Below are 21936 nucleotides of genomic sequence, written 5' to 3'. Positions count from 1 at the left end.
TCACAGAGAAGCTGTGTGACCCAAGTCAGAGGCCTTTCCTCCTTCTTTTCCCTGAGCTTTCCTTGCCTGTGAACAGGAGGCCTGAATGTGCAGCCCCGCCTGTGGGCTGTGGCTCTGCTCGACCCTTTCCTGAGGAATGCAGCCTCAGCCAGGCTTTCGAAGGCTCCTGCTGGGGGAGTCCATTCCTTTTCTCCCTTCCTCCATTTGCAATCACTATTTATTTATCTTTGTAAGTTCAAGGAACCAGAGCCTGCAACTGGGAGAGACTTGTGGAGCCAGGGAGGGAGAGTGGAGAGGCCAGTGTCAGGTCCAGTGTCTGCTGCCAACCAGCAAGGGAGAGAAGCCACTTCCCTGCAAGGGGGTGGGAGACTTGGCTGGCAGGCCACAGTGGTACTGGAAAAGTAGAGCCAAGGTCATGAAAGGAGGTAGTCGTCTTAAGGACCACTTTGATGCTCCAGTGATGATTGGAGGACAGGAGTCCTGCCTCAATCCTGGTAGTTGGCCTCTTGGCAGCGAAGATTCTATTACGTGATAGAAAGCCATCTTTTGTGGGGAAACTGAGGCAGTCACCCTGGGCCATCTTCTCCTTTCCCTCTGTCCCCAGCCCCCTTTCCAGTTTGCACTATAGTTCATCTAACACCCATAGGCACTTTTTATCCCCCTCCCCAGTTGTCAAGGTCAGACCCTGCCCAAGGCTGTCCCCTCTCTCTCCTCCTTCTCCTGTCACAATTTATACTTATAAACTAGGAGGCAGACAGGACCCCATTTTGAACTCAGAGATATTATGGGTTGTGTCCAAAGTCAGACAGCTAATAACAGGCAGAACTGAACCTAGAATGGGATGTCCTATCTCATTGCACAGTGCTGTGCCCACACTGGCACAGATCCCTGTAACTCTTCTCATTCCCCCTGCCTTCCCGTTCACTCACATATTCAACACACACACACACACACACACACACACACACACACACACACACGGAGGTGGAAAGGGGAGGAGGCCAGATCTAGCAGGATCTGCCTTGACCTTTGACCTCCCTTTGGCCTAATGACATGTACTCCCCGCTGGGCAAGGTCACTGCTCCCGAGTCTAGGTCTGCTGCCTCCTTGTTTGGGTCTTGTATCCTCCTGCGGTGACCCCGATAGGGCTGTGAGAGGGAAAGCCAGCGTCCAGACAGGCCCATCACGTCAGAGGCCAGTGGAAACCTCAGAGTGGTAAGCAAAGTTCAACCCAAATCATGGCGCACCAGACATCTCAGGTCACACACAGGTCAATGAAAGCCCCAGAAGCATAGGCCTGCAGGGAGCCCAGGAGGGTTTTGTGCAAAGTGATGGTGGTTGGTTTAAAAGTGTGAGACGGGTTGAGGAGAGGAAGGGTCCTAGCCCAGGGGAACCGGTGGGGAGGCAGAGGAGTCTTGGTTCAGGGCGGGAACAGGGAACACATACGGGGGTCTCAAGCCAGCTCTCCAGCTCACACTGCCAAGAGGGCAGCAGCCTGGCTGAGCATCTGGAGGCGCTAGGGCCTCGCGGAGTGCCGAAGCGGGAGGGGAGAGCGCGGGGGCTGGCGGCGGCGGGAGCGGCGCGGCACCGAGCTGCCTCCATCCATGGCACGGAGTAGCGGCGGCAGCGGCGGCGGCAGGATCCCGGCGCAATCCGCTAGGTCCCAGCCCAGCGCTGAGCGAGTAGGCGACGCGCAGGGGCCGGTCCTCCACCAGCCCCAGAGCTGAAATTCGGGCCGCGCCGCCGGGGGCCGCCCGCGCTGCGCTGACAGCCGCGCCCGCGTCCTCCCCGGCGGGGCGCTAGCCGGACATGCCCCCGGGGCGCGGCGGCGGGGACCCCAGGGCTTGCCTCCGCCCAGGGCCCCCCGCCCCGCCCTCGGGCGCCCTGGGCCCCCGCTGAGCACGCCTCCCGCACCGCCGGGTCCCTCCCGCCGGCGCGCAGCTCGGCCCCAGCGCTGTGGGTCCCCGCGGGGCGATGGGTTGATGGGCGCCGGGGGACGCAGGATGCGGGGGGCGCCCGCTCGCCTGCTGCTGCCACTGCTGCCGTGGCTGCTGCTCCTGGCGCCCGAGACTCAGGGCGCGCCCGGCTGCCCAGTCCCTATCCGCAGCTGCAAGTGCTCGGGGGAGCGGCCCAAGGGACTGAGCGGCGGCGCCCCAAACCCCGCACGCAAGAGGGTGGTGTGCGGCGGCGGGGACCTCCCAGAGCCTCCGGAGCCTGGCCTTCTGCCAAACGGCACCGTTACCCTGTGAGTACCCTACATCGCCGGCACGAGTCGGAACGGGAGGACGAATGGACGAATGCAGGCAAGACGGGAGGAGGAGGAAGGGGGCCATTCCGCCACTTCAGAGACTCCAGGACAGGCCTGAGTCCAAGCGCTGAGCGGGAAAGCTTGGAAAAGTAGGGAGAAAGTTGGGACTTCGGGACCCTGGAGGGAGGAAGAGGCTTGTGCAGTCAGGTGCGCCCCAGAGAGAGGCACCGTGGGTCACCTGGACAGGTGAAGTGGAATGCATGCTGGCAGGACGCCGGTGCTCCTTGTTTCCAGCCTAGGGTAGTGTTAGGGACTTTAGGGACCTGAAGAGGATGGGGACCGAAGGGGCTCAGGAAAGATCGACGTCCCGGGTCCAGTAGGTAATTGTGGTCCTTACTGTCGCGGCCCGTCTGGAGCGGTACTGCAGGAGTCTCCTGACTACCGAGCGGTCCTGCCTCTCAAACCGGGGATACTCCATCCACTCCCCGGGCCTTCCAGCCCGACTTCCAGCCCTTCTGCATAGGACAGGCGGGAGAATGAGCTCAGAAAAGTCGGTTATTGGAATGCGGGCGCTCTACTCTGAATGAGACCCCGGCGTTCCGATTCCTCTTGGGTCCCTTTCCCACTGAATGCATGTGTGTGATAAGCTTGTGCTGGGTCCTGCGCCCCTGCCTGTTCTTTACCTTCCTGGAAATAAATGGATCTTTGGCTGTTTCTGATTGACTTTACGCAAAGATTACGAAGAAAAGAAACCCGACTGAAGGGAGGCGCGTGCCTCCCATCTCAACCAGGGCCTCGTTCAGCCCTTGCTTTACTGACCACAGCGCCGCTGCTCCGCAACACAAGCCCAAGCCGCCTACATGGGATCTTAAGTCCCGGCAACCTCCTGGGTATTTGCTGCCCCTTCCCATTACCACGATTTCCTGCGCTGACCACGTGCTCGTGTCCACGCACGCCGTGGAGTTGAGGATTGGTCTTAGGGGCGACCCCTTGCTTTCCTGTCCTGATCTAGCCTAAAAGCCGCTTCCCCTTCCTCGTCCTCCTGACCCCAGTGGCGATCTTTTCTCCACCACCCCTTGTTCGGAACTGGGGCTGGCCCCGTGTATTCGATTGTGTCCAGAACAATACAGTAACGCCTCTGGTTGGGTGAGTTCAGAGGCTGTCCGCTTCCTGACAGGACACAACTGGTCAGCCTGTGACGTTGGCCGCCTGGCCTGAGTTTTCCCCAGCTGGGGTGTGTGCATGCGTGTGTGCCTTGGGGTGGAGGCAATGTGTCTGTCCAATCCCAACTCAGGGATACGGCAATGCCAGTAAGGCACCAGTTGCTGTATCCCAGGTCTGAGTGTCCACCGGTGTTTAAGGATCGGCAGGCCTGGGCATTCATCAGCCCATTCAGTTCTGGAGAATTGTTTGCTGTGTGGAATAGTTGAGCTGGGTCTGTGTCAGGCAGAGCTGCACCATGATAGTCCTGAGATTGAGGTGGGGGGTGTGCACTATGCTCCTGTAGCTGTGTGCACTCACATACGTGGGAGTTGTCTCTATGTCTGTTGGTGGGGATTAGGGAATCCTAACATAGTCAAAGCAGAAAGAAAGCGGGAGGGGGGCAAAGGGGGGGATTGAAAGGTGGTTTTGCAGTACATCTTAGAATGATTTGGCAAGTAATGCTTTCCAGCCATGGCTAATTCCCATTGACGCCACTCTAAGGAGAGAGTGGGGCAAACGCTTGGTGAGAATATATTGTGACAGAGTGACAGCAGATGTGACTCCTAGGTTACCTTCCCATCTCAAACCCTCCCTAGAGGAAGGGCCCCCTCTTTCTTCCCAGGACACTGACCTGGCCCACAGCTTGACTGCACATCCCCATAGGGATAATGGACAAGGCAGGCAAGGAAATTCCTTGAGAGCCCAATGGCCCATCAGCGGGGGTGAGACTGAATCCCCAGCCAGACATATTTCTTAGCTTCACATAATCTTGATCTGGATGGTGCCCTCCTTCCCCCACCTGGCTTCTGAATGGAAAAGGAAAAAAAAAAGATCTTCAACAGAAGTGGGCAAAGATTCCTTCTTTTTCTTTCTTTCTTTCTTTCTTTTTTTTTTTTTTTTTTCCCCAGTACTGGGGATTGAACCCAGGAGTGCTCTACCACTAAGCCATATCCCCAGCCCTTTTTTTTTGAGACAAGTTTTTGCTAAGTTGTTGAGTGTCTCAACTAAGTTGCTGAGGGGCCACGAACTTGCTGTCTCCTGCCTCAGCTTCCCAAGCAGCTGGGATTACAGGTATGCACCACTGCACCAGGTGCCAGGATGCAGGCCCCAAAGAAGTAAAGAGCTGGGCAGTGGTTACCACTTCTGCCCGCCGGCAGCCAAGCAAAAAAAAAAAAAAAAGAAAAAAAGAAAAAAGGAAAGAAAACAAAACATGTACATGGTCAGCCTCACCAAACTCCTCTAATCTCGTTTGTTTTCCACACAAAATTTCCCTTTGCCTTTTAGCTTGTCACCTGGTGCAAACAAAAGACATGAGCCAATTGTTTTTGCACTGTGGCAGTGTCCTCCCTCCCCAACATCCCCTACATTCCCACTGAGGACCCTTTCTTTCCTCCAGAATGGGCCTGCAGGTACCATTCACATGAGTCCTCAGGGACCCCAGGATTCCACCTTGGGAAGCCTGGTAGACACTTAGTGTTGGGGCTCAAAGAGCCAGAGAAAGTCCCTGTCTGCAAAGGGACTCTCTTCTCAGTTCAGAGAAAGCCCCCGAGTAGAGTAGTCAAAAGGCAATCCTGTGAATAGTTCTGTTTACCTCATTGAGAAGCCTTCCTCCACCCTGTTATCTCTACTTCTGCCTTCTGTTTTTGTAGACTCTATGCCCCTCTCCCCACCCTTTGCTTTTTTTTTTTTTTTTTTTTTCTTTCATGGACTTTAATGTGCAGTTTTCCAGGAAAGTGGAGCTTTTGGCTTCCTTCCTGATCCATCTGTCCCACCCCACCCCCAGTCTCACAGCTCAGTCTGCAGGGCAGCTGTGGGCACAAATGCTCTTGTCCAGAGCAGGAGACTTCATTGGCCCCTCCTAAGGGAGATATCCCAGGGTGGGTGGCTTATTACAGGGAGAACCTGGCTGTCGATAAGAGCCCACTGTGAGCCTCCCCTGACTCCTGGGCAGCAATTGAGGGCCTGCCCACTGGTTCTTGGCTCTGGGAATTAGGGGGAGAGGGAAGGGGGTTTGAGAATAAGGAATTCCAGGAAAGGACTGATAATAGATAACTCCAGAAGAAATCTCCTATGAGGACCTCCCAGGACATCTGAGCAGACCCTCAGAAGACACCAGCCAGTGTCATAAATTCCTACATTGTCTGTACCAAAAAGGGTCTTTAGATAAGCAAGTCCAGCCCCCACATCTTACAGCTAAGCACACTGAGGCTGGAAAGGGACAGGGCCTGAATGGTCACACAGCTTGGTGGGGTCAGCATCTGATTAACTAGTTGGGTTCTCCTAGCTTTCCTGTTAGATGAGAGCCTTGCTGTTCACCTAACTGGACTTGGAACCCATTGGACACAAACACTGCTTTTAAACCCACAGTATTTTCCCAGTGGACCAAAGACCTTTCGACCTGAGAACATTCCAGACTGGTGAGAAGGAGGCAGGCATGGGACAGGGCAGTTCATATTCCCCCAACCAGCTAAGCCTCCCATTCCAGGGGGTTTGCCCACACTAGGAGAAGGGGCCATTGCCGCAGATGTGCCCAGCACTGGCTGCGTGCTTTTCCTGGGAGTTTGGTGGGGAAAGACAGGAGATAGGTAAGAGGTTACTTCATGACCCTTGTGCAGTGCTCCCACCTCAGGGAGGTGGCTCTTGAGCACATCTATCCTTCTGAACCTCCAGTTCTGTACTGGGACACAGTCACTGCAGCCACCAGGATCCAGTTAGGGGAATTTGGGGCAAAGTGTGCCAGCCGCCATGCACACAGCCCAAGGGCAGTGGAAAGATGCTGGCAGGAGGGGCAGACCCAGTCAGCTTCCCCCACCCCCTTCTCTTCCACCCTCTTTCCCCCATATGGTTCTCATAAGGTCTGGGCTCAGAGACAGCAGCCAGAGGAAGTGGCTGTGTACAGAGAGCTTTTGTGAGAGAGAGGAGGGGGAGGGGGAGAGAGAAAGGAGAAAGAAGGAAAGAAAAGAGGGAAGAGACTGGAGACAGAGGAGAGGGGAGGCCAGGAGACTCCATCATACTCCCTTACCCTCCTGGGGTGTGGGGTCTCAGTTCAAGCACCCCCAGATGGGCACTTGGAGCCCCTGGCCCCTGCCTGTCTGAAGTGAGGAACCCAGAAGTATTCTTACTGCCTCCTGAATCTTCCCATCTATCTGCTTGAGGGGCTAGAGGTACAAGCCCAGGTTCTAGGGATTCTGTCAGCTCCTCCTCTGGACCTTTGGGAACCCCTGCCCTTAGGGCTCCCTCTGGTACAAGAGTAGGTCTGTGGTTCCATCTCAGAGCACTGGGCAGAGAGCAGAGTCCTCTCGGGTTTGCTGGTTCAGTCCTTATTGCACCAGAGAGATTGGAGAGACCACCATGCTGAATTCCAGAGATGGCACATATAATTCAGCTCCCAAGGGGTCTGGGACCCAGAATGGGTTATTTAGGATTGAATTATTCAGAATATGTGCAAGAACCCGGCCACTCCTGAATCCCAAGGAAGTCCCTTCCTGATGGCTACCTTGGATCACCCCTCAGTGATTAGGGAGGGGGAGTGGCAACTCTTAGCCCTGGGGTGAGTCTGAGAATTTCCCCCAAAGGCATGGGCAAACCAGTGTAATGTGAACCTAACCATAGATTGACCCTTAAATTTGGGGTCATGTTTTTAAAGAGAGAGAGTGTTTCTAAGTTTATCCCACATGGGAGTCATTGGGATAAGAACTTTTTTCTACAGAAGAAAAAGTTGCAGCTACTTGTGAGTTGATCCAGATCCTTCCACTTAGTGGAGGGGTTGGCTGCTCTCTTCACTAAAGCCCAGAGAGGGAAAGAAAGTTCCTTAATGCCACACAGCCTGCCCTAGTATCACTAATTCCTCTGCCACCCCTGAGGTACAGGCTGCCCGGGGAGAGAAGAAGAAAGGAGAAGAGCGGAGGGAAATGGCCCTGGACGAGGGACCAGAAGGAAAATCCGGAGACTGCTAGGAAGGGCTGCTCAGAGGGGCTGTTTATTTTCATTCCCCCAGCACAGCCGCTGTGTTCTATTTAGAGCTCAGTCTCTGACAGGACGAAGCTGCCTCCTCCCCTTCCTCCCTCCTGGGGGTGGGGGCATCCTTCCCAAACTCCAGAACATTCCTTTGCTTTTAGGACTGGGCTATGGAGAGGGGAGGGTGAGAAGGGGAGAGAGCAGAGAAACTGAAGTGAGCTAACTCGGGCAGCCTCCCAGGACCCACTCCCCCAGCCTTTGCTTCCATATTCCTCTGGGAGCCAGGGAGGGCCCAGATGGGGGAGTAAGGGGGTGTGCAAGATGGATGGGGCCAGGTGAGGGGCAGGGGAACCCATCTGTCACAGAGGAGCAGGAAAGGGGGGCGGAGAGGGAGAGTGTGGCCCGAGGAGGGAGTTCCAGCCTGAACCAAGGGGCCAGACATCTCCCAGCTGGAAAGGAGGGAAGCTCCAAGCGCCCCCTCCTCCCACTCTCTCCCTCCCCCTACCCGGGCTCCTCGACTTGCTGGGAATTGAGTGGGGAGGGAAAAATGCTATGACTTAGGATTTCAGTCCAGGATGAGGAAGATATCAAAGATAAGGGGGGCGGGGGTCTCCAGTCCAGATCCTTCTTTACTGAGCAGGAAACCCACAGAGAGGGGCTGACCTGTCCCAGGCCACACAGTCCTAGTCAGACATCCACATCTAGAACTCAGGGCTCCTGAGTCCCAGTCGCCTCTGCAGGTGGAAATAAAGAGATCACGCCAACAAGAGGACTCATCTGAGGAAATAGGACAGAGACTGGGAAGCTCTGAAGCTTCTCAGGTCTCTGGGAGGCTTTCCACCCTGACCCCCAAAGGTCCTACTGCCAAAGACAGCAGGGGCCCAGAGGCTCACTGGAGTTTCAAGGGGTCTAAAAAATAGCATTCCCTCTTGAGTTGGGTCTGCCGTTAGCAGACGAAGGAGATCAAGATGTTTTAGTGCTGATAAAAGGTAGATTGGAAGGCCTGGCTGAGAGGTTTAGTGGCAGTGGGTTTAATCAGATTTTCCCACCCAGTAGGCATCCTCTGCCCACCTGGCCCTGGAAGGGGCAGAGCCCACAGCACATGGCTCTGTGGCTCTATAGGCAGGAGATACAGCTCTACACTGACCGAGCAGAGACATCGTCCCTGGGGACAGAGCAGGGCAGATACACTAATTTCCTCCACGAGGATACATGAGTCAGGGAAAAGGGGCTCCCCCAAATAATGACCTAACAAGTACAAGTGACTTAGGGGGAGCACTGTGAAGTGCCCAGAGCATTTGAAATCAGACTGACGCAGAGAGTGTGAGGCCTGGGGTTTTATCTCCCTCTCCTAAAGGGACTTGGACAACCTGAAATAAATGTGACCCTTAGGGAGCAGTGTCACAAAGAGCTGTACCACACAGCCAGGCTAGCATGGAAAAGGATAGGTGCTCTTTCCCAGGAATGGGGAACACACAGGGACTGGAGGTAAAAAGAAACAGTGTCCTTTACACAAATGGTATGCCTTTACGCCATTGGTATGCCTTTACGCCATGTACAAACAGAGAAACAACATGTATCCCATTTGTTTACAATAAAAAAAATAAAAAAAATAAAAAAAAAAAAAAGAAACAGTGTCCTGACTCAGAGAACCTAGAACCCCTTCCCTGGAGCTCTGCCCCACCGCTCACTCAACTGGTGCCTACTGTGTGTTCCAGCCCCTGCCAGGAAGTGAGAAAGCTGCTCTCTGTCTTAATGGGCCCTACAGACATGGTGGGACCAAGATACAGGCTCACAAAGCTGTGCAGGATTGAGGTTCCCCATAAAACTTCTAGGGAGGAAAGATTAAGGTTCTAATTTATACATAGGCATAAAAAACTGATAACAGAATGATCCTTTCAAGTATGTTTATCTATATCTATATTTATGTCTACATCTGTATGGCTGTATCTGTATCTATTCTTGTGTGTGTGTGTATGTATGTGTGGTATTGGTGAATGAAGCCAAGAGTACTCTATGCTGAGCTACGTCCTCAGCCCTTTCTGTTTCTTATTTTGAGACAGGGTCTTGCCAGTTTGCTGAGGCTGGTCTTGAACTTGCAAACCTGCCTTAGCCTCCTGAGTAGCTGGAATTTCAGGTGTGTGCCACCATACCCAGCCACATTCATTTATGTTTTCAGAGGCCTACTTTCTTCACTCAAAAGTTTGGCTCCCCAGTGGTGGAATTTTAGGCCATGTGTGGAGGAACTGTTTAAGGTGGGTTGGGAGTTACTTCCAAACTATTGCAAATCACATGGACACACACACACACACACACACACACACACACACACACACAGATGCAAATGTGTTCCACCCTCTTGGACACTTTTCTCTCCACCTAGGAAGGTTTGAGGTATGAATGAATGAATGCTTTGGTGTGGGTGGTTGCAACAAACTCTATTCCTTGTGTTTGACAAGAGTACTCGGACCCCAAAACCCCCCATCAAGGCATGCTCATCACCTCCCACAAACACCTGTAGCACTTTTTCTTATGTTCACTCCTCCAGATTCCATTCCAAAGCTCAAGGTCAATCCTTCCCATCTAAACCCCTGTTCCTTAGTTCTACTTCCTCCCCACCAAGATGGGGTGGGGGTGCCTTTGCAGAGAGAGTAGGTAAGAGTAAAGGAGTCAAGACCTATTAAAAAAAAAAAAAAAAAAAAAAAAAAAAAAACTAGGCCTGAGATAAAGAGATGAGCACTGTAAGACTATTTTTCTCTTGACCTTGGTGTTGACTGCGGGCCCTGCCTAGATAGCCCAACTTCCAGACTGAGTTCAAGGGCATTCTCAGGACTGGGGAGGAAGCCCCAATCTGGGTTCTTCTATTACCAGCAGTTGTTTGGGGCCAACTGGACAAGCTTCCAGCCAAGACAAGATGGTAGGGAAGTACTAGAGTAGGCAAGGCAACTGTCATGTCCTCTCCAAGGCTTAGGTGTCTTGCAGTCAGCCTCAATAGACATCATGGGCAGCCTCAAAGGGAGGAGAAACCACAACAGAGCTGTCTTTAGCCTGAGGGTGTGTGCTGAAGCAGGGCCTTCTGGCATTGTCACTTTGGAGGTCCTACTATGGTATAAACCCACAGTCTTCATTAAACATAATTATTGCTCATTGACAAAGTGTAACATTTTGTAGCTATGTAATTAGGCATTTGTTAATTTCCATTTTTGCACCTTATGTATTTATTTATGTACGCTGTGCTGGCGATGGAACCCAGGGCCTTGTATATGAGCAAGTGCTCAACCACTGAGCTACACCCCATGATTATTTTTAGGTCTTTTTGATATCAGCAAGCAGACCACCACCACCACCACCCGTCACTGCTCATCTCCCTAAGACACCTCCAGGCCTCCAACTCCAGTTGTTGGCAACTGGCAGTGGCCTGGACCCACCAGGGCTCTAGGGTCAGACTCTTGAGAATGTACATCCCTAGACACAGAGATGTGGTTGTTTCATCTGGTTGGTTTGGGGAGGGGGAATGAAATGCATGACTCTTCCTGCACATGTGAGAAACGATTATTGCAGGCGCGTGCTGGCTCCATGCCCCATAGAGCATGCCCACGTGACTCCTAGAGGGTCACCTTTGATGTCGGGTGGTATCTGGTGAGTTCCTGTGGCTGCCCAGAGGCCACAGGGCCTCTCTGTAGACGCCAGCCACTCGCTCCCTTGGCCTCCAGTCTCATTAGTGGTAACTCTGCTCACTTCTCTTCCTTAAAATAGGACCCCAGCCGGCAGACCATTCTGGAATGGACTTGGTGTGCCCCCTCCGTTTGGCCAGATTTCAAACTCTGGAGTAGAGAACAGGGGACCCTAGGGACTAACCCTCCTTCCCATGGAAAACTTGAGGTTGGGGGTGAAAGAGGAGGGAGGGAGGGAGGAGGAAGGAAGCTGAAGATGCCTGGCTGGGAGAGCCAGGACTCTGTGGGGCCTGCAGGGTTAGTGCGGTTAGAAGGGGACCCGCCAGGCTGGCTCCCACTGAGGCAGTAGGGCAAGAAGATGGTGCAGGCTAAGGAGGTGTTTGTGTGAGAAATTTAAAGAGGACCCACGATGACACTGTTTCTGGGACAGCTAGATGAAACTGTGGGGCCGAAGCTCTCTCCTTGTCTTCCCAATTGTGTGACCACCCTGTTTTCCTCCCATGAGACAGCCTAGAGTGGTGGGAACATTTTTCTTCCCATTGGATGAAGCTGGGTGGTATGTGTTCATCTACCCTACTAACAGCCCTGTAACTGCCAGCTTCCCACCTGCCCGTAAAATTCCCAGACCCATGAACTTAAGAACTTAACCCACAAACACAGAGAAGCCAATTCTCTGGAGAGGCCATGTTTAAAGTAAATTTCCTCAGACTGCTCCAGGTGGTAAAGGCCAAAAGATCCAATTCTGGGTATTTGGAGACTAGCATCATAGAGCCATCTGCCTGAAGTCTGTCCAGGAGCTGGCAGTACAGCAAGACAGGGGCTCACTGGGGGAGAAGGATGAGATACTGTTTGCCTGGTGCCTTTGTGAGTGGGTCAGAGGGTGGGGATCTGGGCTACATTCTCATAAAAAAATTGCATTTCAAAAGCTAGACTTTGTGCCAGGCAAGCCAGGCCGGAATCATGGGCTGCAATGACCACCACTCCTGTTCTTCCCTCTCTGAGCATACACAGAGGGTGCCTCAAGGAGGCAGAGAGAGAAGCAGGGCTAACCTACAGGAGGTTGAGACTCAGGCTACAGTAGGGTGGCACTTGGCTGGCAGCTGGCCTTGCAGCCAGGCCTAGCCTACAGGAGGTTGAGACTCAGGCTACAGTAGGGTGGCACTTGGCTGGCAGCTGGCCTTGCAGCCAGGCCAAGAGATAAGTTGTTCTGGCCAGAGGCTCATCCTGGTTTGCCTCAGGCGCTGGTCCCTAATTTTTTGCTCTGCCCCCTACCCCACCCGACTAAGGCACATGTGTACTTGTGATGTGAGTGATCTAAACTGAGATGTGCTGGAGTAGAATACATCCCAGATCGCACAGACTTCATACACATGCAAAAAGGGAAAATATTAATAATTTTGTATATTGATTACATATTAAAACAATATTTTGGGTACACTGAATTAAATAAATATATAACTAAAATTAATTTTTAAACTTTAAAAATATGGCTATAAGAAAATTTAAAATTATATATGCAGCTCACTTTGTATTTCTATGGGCCAGCTCTGATTTAAAGGATTTGATTTGAAAGGGGTTAAGACTAATGGCTGAAGGGTCTGAAGAACATGGGGAACGACCACCCCCAAAACCACCTCTGGACTACTCTGGTTTAGGGTTCTCAAACTGGAGTCCCAGGTTTTAAGCTTGGGGACTTGGGGTAGGAGAATTTTTTTAGCATTGTTTTTGATTCAATGATTTTCAAAAAAATTTTCCATTAAAAACTCTTACCAGGCACAGTGGGGCACACCTGTAATCCCAGTGACTCAGAGGCAGAGGCAGGCATACTGCAAGTTCAAGGGCATTCTTAGCAACTTAGTGAAGCTCTAAGCAACTTAGTGAGACCCTACCTCAAAATAAAAAAATAAAAAGGGTTGGGGGTGTAGCTCAGTGGTAAATTGCCCGTGGGTTAAATCCCCAGTACCAAAAAATCCCCCCAAAAAACAAAACCATTTGCAGAAGAGTTTTAGATAATTTTCAGTTAGAAAGCATTTACATAGTGTCAGATTTTTTCCCCCCTTGAGCTACATTCCCAACCCATAGCATAAGATTTTTAGTCAGTGTTTTTCAAACTGGTATATTCCCAGGAAATCAGGTGTCTTTTCCCTCTTACTCTAATAGGTCCATACCTTTATAAATTTGAGAAATAATGTCTATGGGTTTTCCCCTTTGCAGGATTGTGCTCTGATAATCTGGGAGCCCTGTTTCTCCATCCTTCCCCACTCACTTGCTCTGACCCCAAGCAGCTTTCCTGTTCTTTTTCCTCACATCCCACCCGGAGAGGGGACAATCCCTGGGACAGGGCTGTGGGGTTAGTGGGAGACTGGAATAGTGAGGCCCTATCTCAAAATACAAAATAAAAAAGGCTTAAGATGCAGCTCAGTAGTGGAGTACCCGCCCCTGGGTTAAATCCCCAGTACCACACACAAAAATAAATAAATAAAATTTAAAAAGAGCAGCCAGAGGTCTGGGGTGCCCTCACTACCTTTTTGATATGAATATACCTTCTTGGTGTATTCATCCACCCACATCCAGGAAACTCTGGGCAAATCTCTTTGAAAGCTCTTCTTTGCCAGGTCTTCCTCTCCTCTCCCTTACTATCCCTCTAGGCTGCCCACTTGAGAGAAGGTCTGAACCTCAGGCCTTCCAGTCATTTCTCCATCAGTAAGAGCAGAGAAAAGAAGGGAAACCCTTTTGCTACAGTCCAAGGCAGGCGTGTTTGGGCTGAGAGGCTCATTAAAGCTTTCTAATAAGCAATTAACCAGAGGGATGAGCCCTTTGGCTGGTCTGGACCTCCCTCCTCCTGGCAGGGAATCTGGCAGAGAAAGACTGAGTGGGTGGGCGGAGATGAGACTCCGGGGGCTCTTTCCTCCTCCCTTAAGTAAAACTGAATAAACAAACAACTCAGAGGGGGCAGCGCAAGGGCTGAGGCCTGGGCTTCTCCCAGACCTAGGGCTCCATAGCTGTTTGCCAGGACTACAGGCAGACTTGGGAAGTCGTTGGACACTCAGGTCCTCTGAATTGGGGGCCTTGAGAATTCATAGCGGTCATCTTTGGACAGGGTCCTCAGCTCCTAGGACAGCATGTTAGAGAAACTAAGAAGGGAAGCTCATCCATCGCCTCCAGGCCTGCTGGGCTTCTTCTTCCACTTGGAGCCAAACCCTGTCCCAATTGATTGATTCTACTCTACTCTGGAAATTGCAGGGAGAGGATAACAGGGGAACTGTGGGGTCAGTCCTGGGTTCCAAAGTGGAAAGAGACATCGTGATTTCACACCCACTCAACCCACCTGCACAGGGGGAGTGGGGGTGGGGGCTTTGCCATGCACAACTCCAGGGGTTGCTGTTTACACAGAAGGCAACATGGCTCTAGCAGTGGGGCAGGGGATCCCAGTCCATCTGCACTTTCCAGTGTCTGACAGCACCTTCCATCTGTGTTCTTCCTGTCCCTTCAGGCTTTTGAGCAACAACAAGATCACTGGGCTCCGCAATGGATCTTTCGCAGGACTGTACCTGCTGGAGAAGTTGTAAGTGTGGTGGGGCAGGCATAGGGGAGGGTGGTGCTGGGTGGGAGGGTCACTCTAGGGAGGATGAGGAAGGCTGGTTACTGAGTGATCCCAGAACCTGCATGGCCTGGTCCTGCCCAGGACTTGACCACAGAGGACAGAGCAGGGCTGGTCTGGCAGAGAGAAAGAGCCAGCAGCTCCTTCACCAGCATCAGTAGAGACCTAGGGAATTCTCACTGGTCTAGGCAGGGATGGGGCTAAGGGAAGCTCATTAACGCTCTTTAATGAGCAATTAGCTGAGAGGACTGAGCCCTTGAGCTGGCCCCCTCCTCCCAGCTGGGGGCCCAGCATGAAAGGGCTGAGGGAGACTTAATGTGACTGAGGCCTCTTTCCTTCCCGAAAAACAAATCAACAAACAAAGCCCCAAGGGGGCAGAGTCCTGGGCTGAGGGTGGAGAAAGTTGATCATTTCTAAGCCTCCACCCCCAGCCCTGCCCGGGTTTAAAGGGTTTAAAGCTGTGTGTCCTTCAGGCTGCCAGTAGGTCCCCAAGAATCTCCTCCCAAGCCAAGGACCCTTGAGGTCTGGTTGGGGCCAGTTTGTGGGAAAAAGTTACTGAGGAGGCATTTGAGGACATGGTAGACTGTGCACGGAAAAGAGAGGGGAATGCAGAAGGCTCGACCCCTCAGCCACAGCAAGGTGTTCGAGAGGGCCTGGGTTGGGTGGGATAACCCCTGGGTGGGACACCTGGCTCAGCCACTTAACCTGCCAGATGAGGGGCTTACACAAGCTGCTCCAAATTTCCCGTTCTGTTGTCAGGCTCTGGGAACCCTAGCCTGTACCATGGCTTTGGGTCCTTGTTCCCTTCACAGAAGTGACCTGCACCTCCTGGCTTTCTTGGAGACTGATTTTTGCTTTCTTTCCAACCAACGACCCCCTCTTCCACCTCTCTCCCCTCCTGTGAGGCATTCCCAGTTCCTCCAACAGGGTCCTGGACCCCCTCTACTACTATTTTGCCTGAAAACTTTGGATCAATGCAGTGGGAAATAACAAAAGAAGGTGCTAAGGTGCTCTGAAAGAGCCAAAGAGACCACAGTCTAGTGGAGACCACATACAACGCCATATACATCAGCATTAAGTAGGTTGAGGTTTCTTTCTGTCAAGTTCAAAGGAGGCACCAGCTTAGGCTGGGGTGTTCAAGGGTAATGGAGATGCAGTTTCTATAGGACATGGGGTTTAGATCTCTAAATACCAAGTCTTTCTTGGGAGGTAGCCTCTATCCCACCCAGTTCACAGCGGAAGGGAAAGCTTTGTGCCCAAATCCCCAACACCCCAGGCTAGGAGGGAAGCTGGATGACCTGGCAGGGATGGTGGGAGAGGAAAGGGGCCAAGTCCACATTTAGGGCAAAAAATTGCCATCTGGGGCAGGCTGGGGGCCAGAAGGGGATGACAGTAGTACATGCACAGTTCTGAACCCAGGTCCCTCAACAGCTGCTCTGCAGCAGAGTGATCTTGACAAGCATAAAGGGCTGCCTCCAAATTGCTATTCAAGTCTCATCGGGTGCCAATAAATAGGGAATGTTTTTAACCTCCCACAAACCCTTAAGCATTCGGGAGCTGGACCCTCCATTAGGCAGGCTTGGTCTTAGAGGTCCTTCAGGGGTCTTCTGGAGGAAGTGAACTATAGCCTCTCCAGCCCTTTGCCCTGCCCCAAGAGGGCCAGACCTGGCTCACAGTTGCTCTTCCTTCTCAGCACCAGCCAATGAGTGTGGCTTTGAGCCTCAGATGGCCTCACATCTTCCCCTCGTCGTCCTCTCCCTTCACTTTGTCCCCTACTCCTGTCCTTCAGTCTCACCAGGATACCTTTTTTGATGAAGATGAAAAGATAGCTCCTCTCCTTCCCACCCATTCAAAATAGTGAAGTAGGCTCCTCTCCTTAGTAGGACCCATAAACCCGGGAGACCGACCACACAGTAGGTGCATTCAAAGCATGGGAAGGGATCAGAAACATGGGAGGACAATCAAGGGACTCCTGAGAGCATCTGTCTCAGTGCTGAGCCATGGGATGTGGGAGAACTGCGGGCATGAGAAAGGGCACTAGAGCCAGAATTTCCAACCGACTGTAAATTCTTGATCTGTTATGAATCCCTTCATTCATTTTACAGATGTTCATGAGCTAGGCTCTGTTCCAGGCATTGGGAGTGAACACAGCAAAGTGCCTTCCCCCATGCCACTTACGGTCTACTGACAAGACCCAGGAAATAGCAAATGCATGTTGGGACATACATACAAAGAAAAACAAAGCACAGTAAAGGGAATAGAAAGCAAAGGGACAGGGATGCTGCTTTACGGAGAGAAGAAACACTTCCTCTTAAGGGGATTGAGACCTGAAGGGATGGAGAGAGAAAGCCAGGTAGCTATCTGGAAGGAGGGATGGAGAGAATAGCCATTGTGAAGCCCCTTGGGTCCTGGTGAGCTTGAAAAGCAGAAGGACAAGCTAGGTGCAGTAGCACACGCCTGCAGTCCCAGCTACTTGGGAGGCTGAGGCAGGAAGATTGCTTGAATTCAGGAGTTTAAGGCCAGGTTGGTCAATATAGGGAGACACTATCTCAGAGAAAAAAAGAGAGACCCTAGAGGGGATGGAGATATAGCTCAGTGACAGAATACTTGCTTAGCTCGAGGGAGACCCTAACCTCAATCCCTAGCACTGAAAAAAGAAAAAGAAAGAAAGAAAGAAAGAAAGAAAGAAAGAAAGAAAGAAAGAAAGAAAGAAAGAAAGAAAGAAAGAAAGAAAGAAAGAGAAAGAAAGAGCAAGCAGCACCGTGTGACTGGGCAGAGAGCAAGGGAGGAAGTAGTAGAAGTAAAAATCAGGGTGATTAGGAATGAGCATGGGCTCCAGGTTTAGGGCCCTAGTTTCCTCACTATGAAAACATGGGAAGGGGGGCGGTGGATGGGGTGATCTGTAAGGAGTATTATTGATTTAAAATTCTGTGATCCTTGGATGTGTATGGTACCCACAATGCTGCTTGGAAGGGTCAGAGCCCAGTGATATGGGCAGGGCCAGGCTTTCAGAAGAGGGGCCCTCTGGGCAGGGGTTGTGGTGCCCAACAGGAGAGCAGGGTACCCCTGCAGGGAGGAAGGAGCTGAGTCTGCTTCCTGGCTGACTGCCACTGCACTGGTTTTATATATATTTACACATGTGCACATACATTCCCATGTATTCTAAGGAATTGGCTCACATGATTGTGGGAACTGGCACATCCAAAATCTACAGGGTGGGCCTGTAGGCTAGAAAGTCAGGCAGGAGTTGCCGCCATCTTGAGGCAGAATTTCTTGTCCAGGAAACTGCAATTTTTCCTCTTGAAGCCTTCAACTGATTGTCAACTCCCATTGTCGAAGATGATCTTTAAGAATAACTACCTTTACTTAAGGTCAACTAATTGTAGGTGTTTCCACATCTACAAAATACCTTTACAGATTTGTGGGTTCAGTTTTGTTAGCTGTGTGTGTGTGTGTGTGTGTGTGTGTGTGTGTGTGCACTAGGGATTGAACCCAAGGGCGCTTCACCACTGAGCCACATCCCCAGCCCTTTTTAAAATATTTTTTTATTTTGAGACAGGGTCACACTAAGTTGCTTAGAGCCTTGCTAAATTGCTAAAGCTAGCTTCATACCTGTAATCCTCCTGCCTCATCCTCCTGAACTGCTGGGATTACAGGTGAACACCACCACACCCAGCCCTTTTAAATTGTTTTGAGGGCTGGGGATGTAGCTCAGTTGGTATAGTGCTTGCCTTGCACGTATACGGCCCTGGGTTCACTACCCAGCATCACAAAAAAAAAAAAAAAAAAGTTTTTTGGAGACAGCGAAGTTGCTTTGTTCTCCTGAGTTGCTGGGATCCTGTTTTTATGAGATGGCACCTTGCCATGTTGCCCAGACTGGCCTCATACTCCTGAGCTCAAGTTGTGCTCCTACCTCTGCCTCCTGAGTAGCTGGAACTACAGTTGTGTGCCTAGCTGGATTAGTGCTTTACTAAACCACTGAGTACTGTAGACTAGCCAAGTTGTCACACAAACTGACCCATCACAACCACCATTCCAGAGTGGGGAATGAGGCCTTGAATAACAGATATCCTGTGCCCAGTTCCTGGAGATGCTGAGTCAAATGGGGCCTGGGAATTTTTTTTACACAGTTTGCAGGCGATTCTCATGCTCATCCGGGGTTGGGAGCCAGCGGACCAGATGACCCCTAGACTGTGGGCCTATTCATCACAAATAAGATGCCACAGCCTGGTGTGTAGTTGGTGCTCAGGAAACACTGATCTCTCTGTCCTGTCAGGCTCAGATGTCTAGGCTTAGGCAGAGGAGGCCATAGCAGCTTAACATACCACAATCCATAAGAAGCAAATCCCATGGGAGGGTTGGGACCTAATCTAATAACTGAAATAATAGATCCAAACTGTTCCATGAAGTGCCCACATGGCGTCCTTGTGCACAGAGCCCCTCAAGCTTTTTTTTTTTTTTTCAAGTGGGGATTGAACCCAGGGGCATTCCACCACTGAATTACATCCCCAGCCCTTTTTATTTTTATTTTGAGACAGAGTCTCCCACAGTTGCCCACGAGGACCTTGAACTTGAAACCCTCCTGGTTCAGCCTCCTGAGAGTCTGGGATTACAGGCATGTACTACACAGCCTGACCCCCTCAGGCCTTCGAGAATGGGTCATATGTGAATGTGTGTGTGAGACAGGGATCACCTTGATGGCCAAGAGTGAGCAGTAGATGTACATGATGCCCATTTTGCAATGCAGGGCCCTGATTGAGGCCTGGGAGGAATGCAGGCAGGTGACAGTGACAACTGTGTGAGCATGGGCAGGAAGGCAGAGGAAGGGAGACAGTGGATGCAGAGTGGGACTGTGTCTGGGAGGATCTTATAGAAGGATCCCATTCCAGAGCTACTGGGGTACAGATGCTGGGACCCACCTCTACCGGCTGGGAAGGATGGAACAGAAAACCTGAAACGGGGCCCATCAGAGGCAGTTTAGGAAGTGCACAGAAGGACCCAGAAATGCATGAGGCCTTCCCTGAACCCTCCTATCTATATCTCACTACCTCTTAGTCTGTTTAAGCCTATACATTGCCCAGAAGATTTCTGAGGTAGGTTAGGGTGGGGTGAGGGAGGCTGATGAAGGAGTATGACTCCACTTTGGAGTAAAACAAGGCTTGGGAGTGAATCCTACTTCTGTCATTTACCTTCTGGCTGCCTTTCCAAGCCTCAGGTTACTCACCTGGAAAATGGGGCTATGAATGACTCCCTGACAGTGCCCCAGACGAATTCCAAGTTGTAGGGTGTTGCCCAGTCACCTGTCATTTGTGTAGTTTTCCAGACTTTTCCAGCCTTGTGCACTTGTGCAGTTAGGTATGTAAGTGCTCCTCCCACCCCTTTCCGATAATGCGGGAGAATCCAATCCAGAGCCTCACACATGCTAGGCAAGCACGCTACCACTCAAATACACCCCAGCCAGAAATGTGAGTGCTCAAAGTAGGCCATGACTCATTCCTCTGGTCCCTCCTCTGTCCAGATCCTCCACCAAGCATATACAATGGGGAGCAAGCCACCAGAAGACTTTTCAAGGGATCTGAGGGTGTCCTGGTCACAGTAAGATGCCCCTAGACTACAAACCAAGGAGGCCACAGCGCAGATGGCTGCCAGAAGAGCCCAAGGGAGCTAGACTAGCAACGCTCCAAAGTGTGGATCTGCATGAACACAGGCCCCCAGAGGCTGGTGCAGAGGCTGGAGGAAAGGGCCCGGGGAGGGAGGCTGGTCAGCCCCCGGGATGATTTGTCATTGCCTAATGAGATTAATGAGCCCCGGGGGCTGGTATGCAGCGGGTGCTGGGGCACTCATTAGAAGCAGATGCTCATGGGAATGAAGGCAAGTGCGGGCGTGAGGGTGGAGGGTGGGTGGACTCACGCGCCAGGTGGTTTCCATTAATCTGTGGGCGGAGCCAAGGGTGAGAGGCCTGGGGCTCTGTCCCTCCTTCTAGTTCCCATCCCCTCCAAACTGGGGAGGAATGCCACACGGAAGCTCGGGCACAACTGAGGCCTAGAGAGGAAGGTCCATGGGTCCCGGGACAGTCCTCTTGTTTTGCTGTGGTAGCCCTAATACCAGGCCCAATGTATGTGCTGAATACATACCTGTTGGTTGATATCAGAGACAAAAGCCCCCCCCCCCCCCCCCCCGCAGATTGGGGGATGGGAGGGAGACTGGGACCATCCTGTTTCCTTGGGCCCCAGAGCCTCCCTTTCTCCTCTCCCCAGACAACCTCTATACCTGCAGGGATGCTCTGGCTCTCTTCACAGCAGACCACACTTTCTAAAGAAACCTGGAAGTCTCCTAGGGCCCATGGCAAGCTGCTCTGTGACCTCCAAACCTATAATTTGGTTTTAAAACCCACAAGCAGGGAGGTCTGTGGGGGCCAGAGGGAACCAATTTGGTGCCACACCATCCCGAGTGAACATGGGTCCACACACACACACACACACACACACACACACACACACACCATTATACCAACTCACACACCCTTAACAGCCCTAATGGAGTATAATTTATATACCATAAACTTCACCCATTTAAAGTACACAATCCAATGGTTTTAGTATATTTTACAGAATTATGTAATCATCCCCATAATCTAATTTTAGAACATTTTCATCATCCACAAAAGAACCTTTGAATCATTAGCAGTCACTCCCCATTCCTCCACCCGCTATTCCCCAGCGCTAAGCAACCACTAATCTACTGTCTCTATAGATTTGCTTATTATGGACATTTCATATAAATGGAATCATATAATATGTTATATTTTAAAAATTGGACTCTTGCGCTCAGCATAATATTTTCCAGATTCATCTGTGTTTTAGCAGGCATCAGCACTTCATCCCTCTTTGCGGACTAATAATATTCCTTTTGAATAGTTCACTTGCTATCAGTTGGTTGACATCAGTTGATTGACATTTGAGTGCTTTTTGGCTATTATGAAAAATGCTGCTAGGAACTTTCATCAACTGGGTTTTTGTTTATTTGTTTTGTTTTGTTTGATAATGCTGGGAATTGAACCCAGGGGCCTGGAGCATACTAGGCAAGTGCTGTGCCACTGACCTATATCCCCAGCCCACCCACTGGTTCTAGTGGATATTTATTCTTTTCTCTTGGATGTATACCTAGGAAATGGAATTGCTAGGTCATATGGTAACTGTAACTGCCACACTATTTTCCAAAGCGGCTGTACCATCTCTGCACTCTGCATCCTC

The 21936-nt window shown here is 51.3% G+C and overlaps 1 protein-coding gene and 1 long non-coding RNA gene across 2 annotated transcripts in view; both read left to right on the top strand.

Annotated features, from left to right (window-relative positions):
* Positions 1–1585: 1585 nt before the first annotated feature.
* Positions 1586–21936, top strand: part of ADGRA2 (adhesion G protein-coupled receptor A2) — a 39043-nt gene continuing 18692 nt past the window's right edge. The window contains exons 1-2 of the mRNA XM_079140640.1: positions 1586–2245; positions 14576–14647. Of these exons, the coding sequence (XP_078996766.1) occupies positions 1983–2245; positions 14576–14647 (335 nt within the window). The 5' untranslated portion in view covers positions 1586–1982. The remainder of the gene's footprint in view (positions 2246–14575; positions 14648–21936) is intronic.
* Positions 9040–13056, top strand: LOC306661618. Its single transcript, XR_013763910.1, has 2 exons — positions 9040–12141; positions 12215–13056. It is a non-coding gene; the product is annotated as an uncharacterized lncRNA (long non-coding RNA).

This window comes from Sciurus vulgaris (genome assembly GCF_902686455.1).
Source record: "Sciurus vulgaris genome assembly, chromosome: 5".
Lineage (NCBI taxonomy): Eukaryota > Metazoa > Chordata > Mammalia > Rodentia > Sciuridae > Sciurus > Sciurus vulgaris.
The sequence above is the reverse complement of the archived record's forward strand: the minus strand, read 5'-3'. Positions and strand labels throughout refer to the sequence as shown.